General features: G+C 38.8%; 1 protein-coding gene across 18 annotated transcripts in view; it reads left to right on the top strand.

Moving 5' to 3' along the window:
• The window catches only part of HECW1 (HECT, C2 and WW domain containing E3 ubiquitin protein ligase 1), a 464,113-nt gene that overhangs the window by 248,250 nt on the left and 198,298 nt on the right, over window positions 1-17,565 (top strand). For all 18 annotated transcript variants that reach the window (XM_065542077.1, XM_074035183.1, XM_074035186.1 and 15 more), the window contains one exon: window positions 10,976-11,070. In XM_065542077.1, the coding sequence (XP_065398149.1) occupies window positions 10,976-11,070 (95 nt within the window). The remainder of the gene's footprint in view (window positions 1-10,975; window positions 11,071-17,565) is intronic.

Below are 17,565 nucleotides of genomic sequence, written 5' to 3'. Positions count from 1 at the left end.
GCCTTGCTAGGTCTCTGATGCCTTCAGGCTAGGGTTTCTAGATCTAGGGGGAAAAACTTTCAGGACATCTAATTAAATTTAAAATAAATAATGAATAATATTTTTAGTGTATGTGTATTCCATACAATAATCGAAACCTGCTTATACTAAAAATTCATTCCTTATTTATCTGAAACTCAATTTTAACTGGGTGTCCTGTATTTGATTTGGTAACCCTACTTTTGGCAGAATTATTTATACATTTTAACAGCTTTTCTAGATGTTCTCTGAATTACCTAGTACATCATTACTGAAAGTGGAAGTTTACTTCTGCTAGCTGGTCAGCAAACTTGAGTTACTAAAAACTTTTGAGAGATAAATCACCAAGAAAGGAGTTAATGTTTGCTTAAATCCTAGGTCTGCCATGAACCATATGTGTGACCTTATGTAAGTGGCCTTAATTTTGACCTCATTTTCCTTAGATGTAAAATAAGAATGACAGGTGACATTTACTGAGGACTGATTATATGCCAAGCATTGTGCTAAACACTTTTTAAAAGAAGGTTAATAATAATTGGCTATACTTCATAGGATTCTTGTGAGGATCAAATTAGAAAATATTATTAATGGCCTGGTACATAGTAAGTGCTAATTAACTCTTAAGACAAATTTAAGTCATTGCTTTTAAACTTAATTAAACATTTTACTTACTCGGGTCTCCTATCATCATTGCATACTGATGTCTCAAGTGCTACAGCTGGCCTACTAATCCCTTAACAGTATAGGAAGGTGGGGGGGCAGGGAAGCAATTTTCTCATTTCTTTAAGTGATAATAAACTGAAGTGAAACAATCCTTACTCTCTGAATACATGCCTTTAAATAAAGATTAGAGCTGCAATCTGTGTATAAATAAGCATATTTATAGTGGTAGAAACTTCAGTTTTGCTTTACTTTATGAACGACATGGTCACCCCTGCCCAAACTTGAAAATATAAATATATATATTATCGATGTATGTGTTTTAATATTTATGGATGGCTTTCATTCATAGCTCCCTCTTAAATAAGAAAAAACTTTAATGATTTAATATCTCTTTTGAGCTAGAATGGAAAATCATTTTAAATTACAGGGATATTTAGGTTAAATAAAAGGAAGATCAATTTGTAATCAAGTTGCTAAACACTGGAACATATTGTTGTTTAAGAAAATACTTGTTTAAGAAAAATACCTGTTTAAGAAAAAGGAAAACAACCTTTGCCAACAACTTCTTAGGAGAGTGCCATGATGTCCATTTCCAAAAAGGTAGTATAGAAGCAAGCTGGCTTCACTTTCCCCCACAGAAAATTTAAAACAATTGTATAGCACCAAGATGATCATCAGCAATATCACAGAACTCAAATATGAGGATAAGACAGCTCTCAGGACCACAAAGCAGTGAAAAAAAACTCTGAGCAGATGGTAAGAGAATCAGACTTCCATATCCACAATGCCCCTCCCCTCAATCTACCTGGCACCAAGTACATGGAAAATTTTTCCCCAGCTCACGATTTCTACACTGGAAAAAGTGAAATGGAGGTAGACAACTAGCTTCCCCATCATTTTGGGTTCCCTGGCAGGAGACTTGTCCCTGCCTCAATGCACAAGAAGCATTGGGAGTGCCTAAAGAGAGAACTATTCCTGAGAGCAACCATAGACAAAGCATGGAGGAAAGACCACAACCCCTGGAAACTCTGCAATGTAGCTCAGCCAAAGGAGACACTAAATTGGGGTGAGTGTTCAGCAGCACCATGCCATGGAAAGCTTGTTCCACAGATCCCCCTTGGCATGAGCCCTTAGCCAGTTTTTCCATAGTCCTGGGATAACCCCTTTGGGACCTCCTCCATTCAGGATGGGCAGCAATCTGATTGTTTACTAGAAGTGAGGCAAACCTGGGCTTAACGTGCCATCTAGTGTCAAAAAAGAGGCAACCATATATAGTAGGGGAAAAAAAGAAAGATATCAACAGGTAAATTACAAAGAATCTCTACACAAACATATCCAATAATAATAATAAAAAAAAGTCAGACAGAGAAGACGGAAATAAATAACTAATCCTTCAGTGCCAAGAGACATATGTATATCTATAAGAAAAACAGCAAACAGAAAACCATGACCTCCTCAAGAAGGCAAAGAAAGGAACTAGCGATTGACCCCAGTGAGACAACAATATGTGCACTCTCTGACTAAGAACTGAAAATAGCAGCTTTAAAGAAACTCAGTGATCTCCAGTGATCTCCAAGATAACACAGAAAAAGCAATTCAGAAATTTATCAAGGAAATTTAACAAAGAGATTGAAATAATTTAAAAAGTAAAACACATCTTGGAACTGAGAAATATATTTGCTGAAGTGAAAAATTTATTACAAGTTCTCAACAGCAGACTGAATCAAGCAGAGAAAAGAATCAGTAAGCTTAAAGACAGGCTATTTGAAAATACACAGAGGAGAAAAAAGAAAAAACAATAAAAAGGAACCAAGATCACCTACAAGACATAGAAAATTACCTCAAAAGACCAAATCTAAGAATTATTGGTGTTCGAAAGGAATTGAGCAACAAGGAGTAGAAAACGTATTCAAAGAAATAATAACAGAAAACTTTCCAAAACTTGAGAAAGAGGTATATATCCATCCAGATACAGAAAGATCAGAAAACACCAAACAGACTCAACTGAAATAAGGCTATACCAAGGCATATAATAATCAAACTTTCAAAGGTCAAGGACAAAGATGGCATCTTAAAAGCAGCAAGAGAACAGAAGCAAAGAACATATAAAGGAGCTCCAGTTCATCAGGCAACAGACTTCTTAATGGAAACCATACAGACCAAGAAGGAGTGAGATGACATTTTTGAAGTGCTGAAAGGAAAAACAAACAAACAAACAAACAAACAAAAAAAACTGCCTCCCAGGAATTCTGTATCCAGCAAAGTTATCTTTCAAATATGAAAAAGAGATAAATTCTTTCCCAGAGAAACAAAGCCCAAAAGAATTCACTACCACCAGACCCATCATACAAGAAATGCTAAAGAGAGTTCTTTAATCTGAAAAACAAAAACAAAAACACTAATGAGTAAAAAGGAAACATTTGAAGATATAAAATCCACTGGTAAAATTAAGTACACAGACAAACCCAGAATACTCTAATACTGTAATTATGGTGTGCAATATACTCATATCTCTAGTAGGAAGCCAAAAAGACAAATTGATCAAAAACAATAATACCTATAGCAACCTATTAAGAGATAAGTAATATAAAAATATGTAAATTGAGACAACGTAAAATTCAAATGCTGGGAGGATGGAATTAAATTATAGAGGCTTTTTAAAAAAATTTGTTCTTTGTTTCTATTCTTTATGATCTAAGATAAGTTGTCATCGCCTTAAAATAACTTGTTACATCTATAAGATTTTTTTGTAAGCCTCATGGCAACCAAAATGCAAAAACCTATAATAGATTCACTAAAAATAAAAAGCAAAAAATTAAAACATACTACCAGAGAAAATCACTTAACCACAAAGGAAGACAGGAAACATGGAAAAAAGGAAGAGAGCAGTTAAAAACCAACCAGAGGCCAGGCGCAGTAGCTCACGCCTGAAACCCAGCACTTTGGGAGGCCGAGGCAGGCAGATCATGAGGTCAAGAGATCAAGACCATCCTGGGCAACATGGTGAAACCCTGTCTCTACTAAAAATACAAAAATTAGCTGGGCATGGTGGCACGCACCTATAGTCCCAGCTACTCAGGAGGCTGAGGCTGGAGAATCACTTGAACACGGGAGGTGGAGGTTGCAGTGAGCCAAGCTCGTATCACTGCATTCCAGCCTGGCAATGGAGCGAGACTCCATAAAAAAAAAAAAAAAAAAAAAAAAAAAAAAAAAAAAAACAGAAAACAAGCAACAAAATGGCAGTAGTCAGTCCTTACTTATCAATAATAAAAACAAATATAAATACACTCAATTCTCTAATTAAAAGGGATAGGGTGGCTGAGTTAATAAAGAAACAAGATCCAACTATATGCTGCCTAAAAGAAACCCACTTCAGCTATAAAGACACAGATAGACTGAAAGTATAGAGGTGGAAAAAGATATTCCATGCAACTAGAAACCATAATGGGCAGGAGTAGCTATGCTTACATCAGATAAAATAGACTAAAAATCAAAGACTGCAAAAAGAGATAAAGTAGGTCACTATATAATGATAAAGGGGTCAATGCAGCAAGAGGCTATGAAAATTATAAATATTTATGCACCAAACACCAGAGCTCCCAAATATGTAAAGCAAACATTAATAGATCTAAAATGAGAGATAGACTACAATATGATCATAATAGGGGACTTCGATACCCCACTCTCCATAATGCCTGTATCATTCCAACAAGGAAATGTTGTAAGTAAACTACACACTGACCACATGGCCTAACTGACATCTGTAGAACATTTCATTCAACTGCTGCAGAAGATACATTTTTTTTTTATCAGCACATGGAACATTCTTCAGAATAGACCGTATATTAAGCCACAAAATAAGTGTCAACAAATTCAAAAAAGTAGAAATCATATCAGGTATCTTCTCTGATCACAAAAAGAATACAACAAAATCAATAACAAGAGGAACTTCAGAAACTACACAAACACATGGAAATTAAACTACATGCTCCTGAACAACTAATGGAGAAATTAAGAAAGAAGTTTTAAAATTTTTTGAAACAAATCAAATAGAAATACAGCAAACCAAAATGTATGAGATACAGTAAAAAGCATTACTAAGAGGGAAGTTTATAGCAATAAACACCTATATCAAAAAAGTAGAAAGACTTTAAGTAAACAGCCTAATGAGGTACCTTAAGGAACGAGAAAAGCAAGAACAACCCAAACCCAAAATAAGCAGAAAAAAGAAATAAAAAAGAGCAGGGCAGAAATAAATTAAATTGATACTTCAAAAATACAAAAGATCAACAAAATGAAGACTCAGTTTTTTTGAAAGGATAAACAAAGCTAGAATAGCTAAGAAAAAAAGAGAGGAGACTCAAATAAATCATATAAGAAAAAAAAAGGAGACATAACAACTGAGACCTCAGAAATACAAAAGATCATTAGTGACTATTACGGACAACCATACACCAACAAATTGGAAAACCTAGAAAAAATGGATAAATTCCCAAGTACATACATCCTACCAAGAGTGAACCATGAAGAAATAAAAAACTGCAACAAACCAATAATGAATAATAAGACTGAAGCCATAATAAAAAGTCTCCCTTCAGAGAAAACTTCAGGACCCGATGACTTCATTGCTGGATTCTACCAAATATTTAAAGAAGAATGAACACCAATTCTGCTTCAACTCTTCAAAAAAATCGAAGAGGAAGGAATTCTTCCAAACTCATTCTACAAGGCCAGCATTATCCTGGTACCAAAGCCAGACAAGGGCACAAAAAAAAAAAAAAAAGGAAACTACAGGCCAGTATCACTGATTAACATAGATACAAAAGTCCTCAACAAAACACTAGCAAACCTAATTCAACAACACATTAAAAAGAGTATTCACCACGATCAAGTGGGATGCATCACAGGGATGCAAGGATGATTCATCATATACAAATCAATAAATGTCATACATCACGTTAACCCAGAATCAAGAACAAAACCATATGATCATTTCAATAAATGCTGAAAAAGCATTTGACAAAATTCACGTCCTTTTATGATAAAAACCCTCAACAAACTGGGTATAGAAGGAACATACCTCAAAATAATGAAGACCATGTGTGACAAACCCATAACTAACATAGCACTGAATGGAGAAAAAAATGAAAGCCTTTCTTCTAAGATCTGGAACAAGACAAAGATACACACTTTCACCATTTTTACTCAATATAGTACTAGAAGTTCTGGCCAGAGTGATTAGGCAAGAGAAAGAAATAAAGGGCATCCAAATTGGAAAGGAAGAAGGTAAAGTAGACTTGTTCAAATATGACATGATTTTATATTAAAAAAAAAAAGATTCCACCAAAAATTGTTAGAACTGATAAGCAAATTTAGCAAAGGTGCAGGATACAAAATAAACATGCAAAAGTCATGTATATATGCCAACAGCAAACAATCTGAAAAAAGAAATCTAGAAAGCAATCCCATTTACAATAGCCACAAAGGATGTAAAATACCTAGGCATCAATTTAACGAGCAATGGAAAACTGTAAAACACTGTTGAAAGACATTGAAGTAAACATTTAAAAATAGAAAGATATTCCATGCTTATGTATTGAAAGAATTACTATGACTAAAATGACAGTTCTACCCAAAGCAATTTACAGACTCAATGCAATTACTACCAAAATATCAATGATATTCTTCACAGAAATAGAAAAACTAATCCTAAAATGTATATGGATCCACAAAAGACCCTGGATAGCCAAAGCAATTCTGAGCGAAAAAGAACAAAAGTGGAGGCATCATACTACCTGACTTCAAAATATGCTACAAAACTGTAGTAACCAAATCAGCATGGTAGTGGCAAAAAACAGACACATAGACCAATGGAACATATAATAATAGAGGACCCAGAAATAAATCCAGGCATTTGCAGCCAACTCATTTTCAACAAAGGTGCCAAGAACATACAATGGGGAAAGATTAGTCTCTTCAATAAATAATGCTGGGAAAACTGGAAATCCATATGCAGAAGAATGAAACTAGACCCCTATTGCTCATCATACACAGAAATTACAACAAAATGGATTAAAGGCCTAAATCTAAGACCTAAAACTGAAACTACTAGAAGAAAATATTGGGGAAACTCTCCAGGACATTGGTCTGGGCAAAGATTTCTTTGTGTTAGACCTAAAAATCACAGGCAACCAAAGCAACGGTTGACAGATAGGATTATATCAAGCTGAAAGTCTCCTGCACTGCAAAGGAAACAATCAACAAAGTGAAGAGATAAGCCAAAGAATGGGAGAAAATATTTGCAAACTGTCTGTCTGATAAGGAATTAATAACCAAAATTACAAGAAGCTTAAACAACTCAAGAGCAAAAAACAACCTGATTTTTAAGTGGACAAAAGATGTGAATAGACATTTCTTAAAAGAAGACAGACAAATGGCCAACAGGTGTATGAAAAAAATGCTCAACATCAGTAATCATCAGGGAAATGCAAATCAAAACCACAATGAGTTATCATTCAACCCAATTAAAACAAGACAGGTAGTAACAAATACCGGTGAGAACACAGAGAAAGGGGAACCCTCGTACACTGCTGGTGGGAATGTAAATTAGTACAGCCACTGTGAAAATCTGACAGATTCCTCAAAAAACTAAAAAAAGAACCACCATATGACCCAGCAATTCCATTACAGGGTATATAGCCAAAAGAAAGGAAGTCAATATATCGAAGAGATATCCGCACTCCCATGTTTATTGCAGTACTGTTCACAACAGCCAAAATATGAAATCAACCTAAGTGCCCATTAATAGATGAGTGGATAAAGAAAATGTAGTATGTAATATTATTCAGCCATAAAAAGAATGAAATTCCGTCATTTGCAGTAACACGGATGGAACTGGAGGTCATTATGTTGAGTGAAATAAGCCAAGCACAGAAAGATAAATATTGCATGTTTTCATTCATATGTGGGAGCTAAAAAAGTGGATTTCATGGAGATTGAGAATAGATTGGTGGTTACCAGAGACCAAGAAAGGTAGAAGGAAGAAGAAGATGAATAGAGATTGATTAATGGGTACAAATATACAGTTTGATAGAAGAAATAAAATCTAGTGTTTGATGGATCAGTAGAGTGACTATAATTTATAATAATTATCATATGTTTCAAAATGGCTAGAAGAGAATAATTCAAATGTCTCTAGCACAAAAAAGACAAATAATTAAGATGATGTACATCCCAATTACATTGATTTGATCTCTACAAATTATATGAATGTATTCAATCATCACATGTATCCTGAAAATATGTACATCTATTATGTATCAAAAAAAAACTAAAAATGGAAGAAACAAAGAAGAGTACAGAGTTTGAAGGGTTCCATGAATTCTTGGCTCAAAATATGCACTGATCTGCTCATCTAGCAATAGGGTTCAATGCAGGATTGTATATCATTTCCCTGACCTTTTTGCTCAAAGGCATTGAAATAATTTTTTATTTAAATGGAAATCTAGTACTGCCCATTTGGGATCCCTGGTACCTAAAAGTCCCTTCCACCCAACTGAGCTGAAGGTGAGGCCATTTGGCCCCTCCATGCTGATCCCACCGGCACCTACAAGCAGAGTAACTCCTGGACTAGGCAACACCAACTCATTGTGATTAACTAGATGGATGGCTCACTGCTTTATTCAGAGTCCTTCCCTGATCCCTGATTTACAGGAAACTTGCCTCTCAGGCCAACACAGTGTTGGATCCAGATGTGTAGACCTAACATGGGGACAACGTTGAGGTGTCTTGGAGAATAAGTACAGAACTGGGTTATAAGATTGTCCACCAAGAGCTTGAAAAGACAATCAACAGACATGTGAAAGAACTGTAGAGAAAATAACTCAGGAAGGAAACTCAAAGTATAGGCATATCTGAAGTAAGAACACGTCCACTAACAAAGGGACTGATAAGCATCCAGGCATCATCCAGGCAATGGAAAATCTGAACAACTGCAATTCAATTCAATGACTTCAAAAAAAATTTAAATAGCTAATTAAAACTTGATGAAAAAGTTTAATCCTACTAATAATCAAATAAATGAAGTAAAAATAATAATCGGATTCTATTTTATGCCTGTTTTTAAGTGATGATATTCAGTGCTAACATGGATTCTATGAGATGGTCAGACTCACATTTCCTCATAGAAATATAAAGTATTATTTGGAAAGCAATTTGGCCACAAGCAGGGAGGATCCCTAAAATATTCTTTTTTTTTTTTTGAGACTGAATCTTGCTCTGTTGTCCAGGCTGGAGTGCAATGGCGTGATCTTGGCTCACTGCAACCTCCACCTTCCGGGCTCCAGCAATTCTCCTGCTTCAGCCTCCCGAGTAGCTGGAATTGCAGGAGTGCACCACCACGCACAGCTAATTTTTGTATTTTTAGTAGAGATGAGGTTTCACCATGTTGGCCAGGCTGGTCTCAAACTCCTGACCACAAACGATCCACCCACTACGGCCTCCCAAAGTGTTGGGATTACAGGCGTGAGCCACCACGCCCGGCCCGTATCTTTTAGCCTAAGGAAGACTACTGCTATATTCATATCTATAGCACTGAGGAAACCTTTACATATCAGTTAGGTTTAGGTTTAGCTACATATAACAGAAATCCTAATGGTAAATGCATAGGTGTTATCTGCCAGGAAGGCTGCAAAATATAGTACTTTAGCTGGACATTATCACTCAAAATAAAATTGAGATTCTGTTATTAATGAGGAAAGGTAGAATGGATGTCAGGTAGGTATCTAGCGATTTTTGCTCCATTGTCCTAGGGAGAAAATTTGAACTTAAAAAATAATTTGTAAAAAGTAATTGGTTTTCAGAGAAAAGCCTGAATTTCCAAATATAGGAAATATTTGCAATGTGTAAATCTATACAGTTGTTCTACATAATAAGTAATGTTATTTGAGGAGTTTTTAATGATAGTTGGCCATGCTTATTTCATAATGTCAACTTTTTTAAAAAGCAAAATGTATTATTCTTAGTTTATACTCTCAATTATGTAAAAATCTCAGAAAATTGTTATTTCATTTATACTTATCTTCATTTTCTGTATTTTCCATTCTGAGTACATTTTAAATGCATGCTAAAAAATTGTAGACATTATTTTTAATATGATACTTGATGGCAAATTTTCATATTTGAGAGAAAAGATCTCAAATTGGAGATTTCTCAAATTGTTTCAAACAAAATGTAAGGGACCAAGACAAAGCCTGGTAATCCTGGTAATTTTTTTTAATTTTAAGAAAACAAATCCTATAAACAGTGAATTGGGGAAAGCAAGTCACCTTCAAATGAACTAAACTCATGTTGGCTACAGATCTTATCCTCTACAGAACCAAATGCCAGAAGGAAAAGGACTCATGTTATTGTCATTTAGTCATCACATCATCACAATCACTGACACTTACTGAGCACTAATTGAATCTAAGCACTTTTATTTGCTTAACCAACATCTTATGAAGTCCTCTTTTAACAGGGGGTACAGGGACTTATCCATTGTCTCACAGATTATAAATAACGGAGCTGAAATTCAAACCCAGTGTGATCCCCCTAAACTCTTTGTATTCTGCTAAACATCTATAGAACTTTTTTTTTTTTTTTTTGAAATGGAGTCTCACCCTGTTACCCAGGCTGGAGTCCACTGATGTGATTATAACTCTCTGTAGCCTTAAACTCCTGGGCTCAAGCGATCCTCCTGCCTCAGCCTCCCAAGTAGCTGGGAACTACAGATGCGTGCCACCACTGCCAGCTACATCTATAGAACTTTGAAGGAAAACAAATTGTGGTGCATTATCATCGATGGGTATAGGAGTTTAGAAAATATGCCTCCCTCCCATGTACTTCAATAACTTCTCAAAGTATTTCTGCAAATTGCCAAGATATTAATCACAATGAATTGAATAATAGGACATTACAGAAGGAACAGACAGGTGGTAGGCTGTCTCAGAACATCTTAGAACTAAGGGTTTAAAATCACTGACCTCTAATGGGGTCGGATGGATCCTGAGAAGTCCAAATAATGGACTTAATTTGGATACAAAATGTTAAGGCCAAAACAATTTTTCATGTCACAGTTTTAGGAAGAACTCAGACCTGTCCTTGAAGCCACATGAGGAGCATCATTGTCGAGTGTGGCCTGGCTTGCTCGTGGGGGGAATTAGGTTGCAGTTCTTAGAGATGTCCTCTGTGGCCATAGCTGCCTCTCCCTGGGTTATACCCTACTTCTCAGTCTCGTTTTTTGTTTGTCTTTCAGCTGAAACTAAGATCTGCTTCAAATACTACCATGGAGTGAGTGGGGCCCTGCGAGCCACCACCCCCAGTGTCACGGTCAAAAACTCGGCAGCTCCTGTAAGTCTCATTTCTCTGTCTGCGGTTACACCTAACTCTGGTCTTTCTTCACTTGCCTATTTTGTTCGTGTGTGTGTGTGTGTGTGTGTGTACATGTACATACACACATATGGAGATATACTGATAGATTGATTATGAATAAATGGAGAGACACCTCAAAATAGTCAAGAGGAATGAGATCCATAGTCGACCTTATTAAAGCTCATGCTACACTTGTGTGTTAGGGAGGAGCCAAGCTTCTGTATTTTCCTTAGATGGCCAAACGTTTCTAACAGAGACATGTGCAATCACAGCGAAGAAGCCTTTTCTTTGGATCACATTTTTTAATTGTTTGGTTTTAAATATTGATATTTTCTTATGTTTTTATTTCTTTTAGGCTTGTAAATAAATTAATGAAGTGGGATTTATTGCCTCAGGTTGATTTTAGTCATAGAATTATAACGTGATAGGCCCGGAAAGACCAGAATCTCTCACCCTTCTCTGTGTATAAATGAGGACAGTGGCCAAGGAGCCTAAATAATCTATCTCAGGTCACAGAACTCATTGCAGATCCAGGATTTAAGTCACATCTTTTGTTCCCTGCTGTGTGACTTTGCTCAGGCCTATGGTAATAGATGCCATCTTTCCTAATTACAATCCAGTTTTTATCCTTGTAGTGCTTCTCTCTTAGTTCTTAATACATCTGATTAGGCTGAAATGCACTGAGAAATGGCATTCCTTTTCCTTTTCCTTTTCACATAAATTTAAAATGACCAACTGGGGAGGCTGGACAGAAACCAGTGGGGGACTTTGTCATGCTAGTGGAAGTGAAAAAGAATCTTCTTTTTTAACGTTAAAAAAAAAAACAGTCCAGGCCCAGTGGCTCACACCTGTAATCCCAACACTTTGGGAGGCCCCAGGCAGGCAGATCACTTGAGGTCAGGAGTTTAAGACCAGCCTGGCCAACATGGTGAAACCCTGTCTCTATTAAAAATACAAAATTAGCCAGGCATGGTAGCGAGTGCCTACAATCCCAGCTACTTGGGAAGCTAAGGCAGAAGAATCACTTGAACCCGGGTGCAGTGAGCAGAGATCGCGCCACTGCACTCCAGCCTGGGCAACAAGAGTGAAACTCCGTTTCAAAAAAAAAAAGAGAGAGAGAGAGAGAAAGTATTTGACATCAAATATGAATGATTCAGAAAGGACTTTCACTCCAAAAAATATTCCACTTTGCTGCTTTGCAAATCAGTTCTACAGCATCCTAAAGTTGAGCTGATTGAGGCCTTGGTAGTAAGCAGTAAGGTAAGCATGCCCGAGCCCCAAAGCCTGGCTGGACACTGAACTGGGTTTACCGTCCGGGAACTCAGTGGGAGGTGCAATGGGAAGAGAGGGAGAGGCACATGTGCTTTTGACGGCTTTGGTGTTTTTCCCTCACTGGCCATGCAGATCGGAACATGATTCCTGTCTGTCTGGGACAGCAGTTAAGTGTGAGAACTAGGGAGGTGTCCTCAGAGTGCCAGAACCTCTCTTCCAGGCCCGTTTGTTTGGGCATCCCTCAAAAGAGGGTACCCCCTAAAACCAGACAGATCCTGATACCTGTTAGCCAATCATTGAGGCTGGAGGGACAACTAAGTCAAGGTAGCTTAGGGACAGCTACATTGAGGCAGAAAAGAAAAGGTGAACCAGAAGCTAGGGAGACAGAGCAGGAAGGCATTGAACACACAACAGGCAGAGAAGGAAGGAGGCAGGAAGTGGAGTGAAGCCAATTAGGGAAAACCCTTCCACTGCAGGCCTGGCCTCTTGCCACTGCACAGCAGGTCACTGAATGAGGCAGACACAAGGATCCCTCAGCAGGGATTGGCCGTGCCCACTGACGGGACTGGCCTGTTGGCTCAAGGCTCGGAGGGGAGAGGAGTTCCTCACCTTCTTCTGCTCTGGAATGATACTCTGGGTGTGTTGGCCAGCCCTGGAATTCAGACAAATTCTTACCTGAAGCACTTTTTCTTATTTAAATAAAGCTCCCTAGAGCATTTGACTTCTCTGAACTCAGCCTGCTGGAGACTCCAGATGTTCACCTGCTGCTCGGACCAGTGCAAAGTGTGACGTACATCACCACAGTGTTGTGCAATGTAGGCTTAAAATTAAGCAAGAGGCCAACTGCCCAGAAAATGGCCTCTAAAGTATGATGTACAGCCCCTTAGGGCAGGACAAATTGTCAACAAGCATATGCTCCCCAAGGGCTGCCATCACCAGAAACAAAGGCTTGTACCTCAGAAGAGGAAATGAGATGCTTCCATCACACTGTTGACATAAGGTTCAGCAGGTGCCTGATTGCTACTGCCCTGACCTCACCTTTGTCATTCCACGTGAGCTGCTGCTGCTCATACTTCAAACTCTGGCATCTTGAAATATTTTGACATATTGCTGTCATCCTGATTTTTATCTCCTTAATGATTTTCTCACACAAATCAGTAGACACTTGGGTTGACACTTGAATGTACATCCTGCAGACAACTTTTATTCCCCAAGCATGTGAGAGCTCGATCGCATAGCCCCTGTGCCACCAGGGACAAAGAGAGAAATCCTGGGCTCCCGTTGTCATGGTGAAAATGAGTCCCTGGAGTCCCGGGGCAGAAGGCAGCACACACTATCCCACAAAACTGTATTTTCATGGGCAGTTAGGTTTCATAGGAGCCACACTAGGAGGAGCCCCCTTTGTTTGATAGCATGGCACACTTCTCAAAGCTGTTTCTCACACATTACTCTAGTCGATGCCCAGCACGTCTGTGGAGAGGCAGGAACTATCATTCTGGTTAAGTGATCATTTGGCTCTATGGTGATGGAGCAGAACCACATTTTACTTACACGTTTTGCAACCCAGCTCAGTTTGGGTATAATCTAGCAACCTTCCGGGTTAAATAAGCCTTTGCAGTCTGGTCTGAGGACTTGAACACACTGTTTCTAAGGGGAAATGCTGTGACGTTTCCCTAAATCAATTTGTTAATAAACTTGGAGTGTCAACTTCTAGGTTGAGGATTGCTGCTGCTGCATTCATCCCTTATGAAGAGTTACTGTGTATTACCATTATATCACATCCCAAAAGTCACTGAGTTGTTTTGTGACAATACACTAAACCTACCATTCTTTGAAAAGGAGGAACAAGCTGTCACATGCTCCTTTGGTGTTTTAAAGCACTCAGAAAGTGCTTTAACTTTCTGAGCATTGTATGGTCTCACGATGCATCAGTTCTTCTTCTCATTGTCTTGTTCCCTCTCATCTTTGTCTTTGTCCCATGGGCAACTGTTGGGGTCCTTGTTTAAAAAGAGGTTGTCTTCTGCTCTTGTCTTGCTACGGCTCTCATTTATTGTATATCAGAAACTATGATGGATGTGCTTATAGAGATAGATGAAATATAAGCCCTGTCACTGAGAACTCACAGTTACCCCATTATAAATTATAATACTGTGTAAAGTCTCCAGTACTGGAGTGTGCTGTGCTGGTGTGTAGAGAAACCCATGACCAGGCACCTGCAGCAGCTGTGCTGGCTGCGGGAGGAGGGGGCGTGGCCTGAGGCAGGCACCATGAGAGGGCCTTGGCCATGCCTTGAAGACAGACAGGCAAGGCCAGCAGAAGGGATGGCCTGTACAAAGGCATGGGGTGAGAATTGGCTCAGGCCGACAGGGAAGGAAACTAGTTGTCTTAGGTTTGAAGAACATGGGACTTATTGTCCCTATGTATCCTCCTGTTTTTCATACTTTTTGTGTCTTATTGGGAGCACCTATGATATTTCATATCTTTCTTTTATTTTCTGTAGAAAATCACTGTCAAAGGCAAGCTCTTCCTCTCCTTATTCTGGCCCTTGCTAACTCCCCCTTGTGCATTACCATTACAGTCTTCTTAAATAAGCCCCATGATATATTTTTCTTTCTCTGATTATACATCAAAAAACAGAAACCAGCCCATCCCTACAGTTTGCCAAAGACAGGGTGGGTAAACTCCTCAGCCCAACACACAGTCCACTGAAAATAACCAGGCTGCTCTGCCGGGTCTGGACCTGACAGTGAGTTTTCACATCCTCCTCTTCCCACTCTCGGGCACCCAGCCGGCGTCATCTGTAGGGGCTGCTGGAGGGAGTGGGGGCCCTCCCTTTGCCTGCTGGTTCTCTTACAGTGCCAGAGACTCTGATGCAGTCTGAAGCTGTTGGTGTGAGCCAGCTAAGTGAGAGTCCCGAGCATACTGCTCCCACACCTGGTTTATGAGACCCTCCCTGCACAGCGTTCACCTGGCGGTACAGTGGGCCTCCTCCCCACCCATGCTGAGGCCTGGGACTGCAGCCTTCAGATACAGAAAATAGGTAGCTGAGGAATGACTCTGGCAGAGTCCAAGCAATCGGGAAAGGCTACCAGCATGCAGGGCAGGCTGAGGACATGCAGGGCAGTGTAGAGGACCCCGTGCGGGACCATCTACTCTGGAGTAGAGACTTCTCTCAGTTTAGAGGCTGGGTCATGTATAGTTGAAGATGTATTTTTTATTTTGTCTTTATCAGCATTAAAATATGTGGAAATCCCATCAAGGATTATGTTACGCTGGATTATTCTTATTCTCACCTCAGATTGCTATTGTTTATTTATTTACTTCATACTTTTTATCTTCTGACTCTTTCAATGAGAAGTTGGAAGGAAACATAGGGAAGTCCTCTCCTTCTTCTTCCATGTTAATCTAGTGCGTCTGCAACCAAGCTTTTGATAATAACTGAACAGCATAACATTCAAAGTAAAGTTCTTTGCCAGAGAACAAAGAACAGCTGGGTGCAGTGGCTCACGCTTGTAATCCTAGCACTTTGGGAGGCCAAGGTGAGTGTATCACATGCGGCCAGGAGTTCAAGACAAGTCTGGCCAACATGACAAAACTCCATCTCTATAAAAAAATAAAAAATAAAATAATATTAGCCAGGCATGGTGGTGCACGTCTGCGATCCTAGCTACTTGGGAGACTGGGGCACAAGGATCACTTGAACTGTGAGGCAGAGGTTGCAGTGAGCCGAGATCACACCGCTGCACTCCAGCCTGGGTGACAGAGCGAGACTCCATCTCAAAAAAAAAAAAAGGACAAAGAAAAAAGAACAAACTTAAACTATCTTTTCACTAGTTCATGTTTACAGATTCATTGACTTTGTCAGATCCCCTGAGCAAAGTGCTGACACTATCCTCTAAAAAAAAAAAAGGCAACTCAACAGGACATTTCCCCACCAATATAGGGTAAATTAGCACTCTAAAATAGGGACAAGATTTTCCTCCACATCAGTCTGAGTCTCCTGCAGTGGACAAATAATTGATGAATACCCTCCCTTCCCCAAAGTCTAGGTTATTACCTTTGGCTATAGTAATATTTTTCTTGGGGATTTTTAAAGTAGATATTTCAAAAAATATTTCAAATCATAATAAAGCAAGTAAGGACCAGCTGCTATGGGTTATAAAATGTCCTGGAAAATACTTCAACCACGTTAGTAGCAAAGGGAATCCACAGGTTGCCGACTGATGGGACCAGCTACCCAGAATTGTTAGACACAAGTCAATTAATTTGGAAGACACCTCAGCTTTATAATAAATGATCTTGAGCCCTTGTGATCTAAAACCCTCTAGTAAATGTCTGGGCAGCATTGATCCTTTGCATGTAAATAAATCATGTATGTAATTCTAGCTCAAGCACTCAAGATTACATTTATTGTGTTTTATCTGTATCATTTGATCTATAGCTCCTACAAATCAAAATGCTTTCTTAAATTCTCCTCTAAGAAAAGGCTAACAGACATTTATGAAGGGAATAAATAAAAAATAGAATATTGTACTGTTTAACTTAGAATGACTTTTTCAGGGGTTTTTCTTACAAGATCTTCTGACTACTGTTAACTGTTAAACTTTGTCTCCTTTCTCAAAAGTCAAAGGTGGAATAGAAAAGGAGTTTCCAAGGGTGATAGAAGTTGATGGTTAGATATCAACATAATGTATAATTTCTTCTAGCTGAGAATTCACATCACATTTTTTTCTCACTGCTCATCTGGCAAATTGTTTTCTAATGCTCAAAGCCTCTTGCCTCTAATCTTCTTTCCCCAGAACCTGTTTCCACCTCCTCAGCCCTTCTGCTCCCACCTCTCCAGTCCATGCAACACTCTGTCCCTCAACCATGGAGGTCTGCTTGGAACAGTTATTCTGGGCATCTTCATGTAGCCTGTAGCTTCAATTTCATTTATGTACTTAGTAAATATTTGTCAGTAAGCTCCTTGGGGCTAACCATTAGGCATGTAAAACTAAACAAGACAAATACCCATGTTCATCAAGCCACCTGCCTAAGATAGGGGCAAGTGTGTAGCGGGGAGACAGACAAGAAAACAGGCAATGACACAGCACTATTCCATGCCTCTGGAGGTGGACAATACAGGGTACTTTGTAAGGACCAATTATGGGCAGGCCCAGAATATGATGCAGGGTTTTCCAGAAGGAGTCAACTGAAATATGC

The sequence above is a fragment of the Macaca fascicularis genome, chromosome 3 (genome assembly GCF_037993035.2).
Source record: "Macaca fascicularis isolate 582-1 chromosome 3, T2T-MFA8v1.1".
NCBI classification, from domain to species: Eukaryota; Metazoa; Chordata; class Mammalia; order Primates; family Cercopithecidae; genus Macaca; species Macaca fascicularis.
This window is presented reverse-complemented; position numbering and strand designations above follow the sequence as displayed.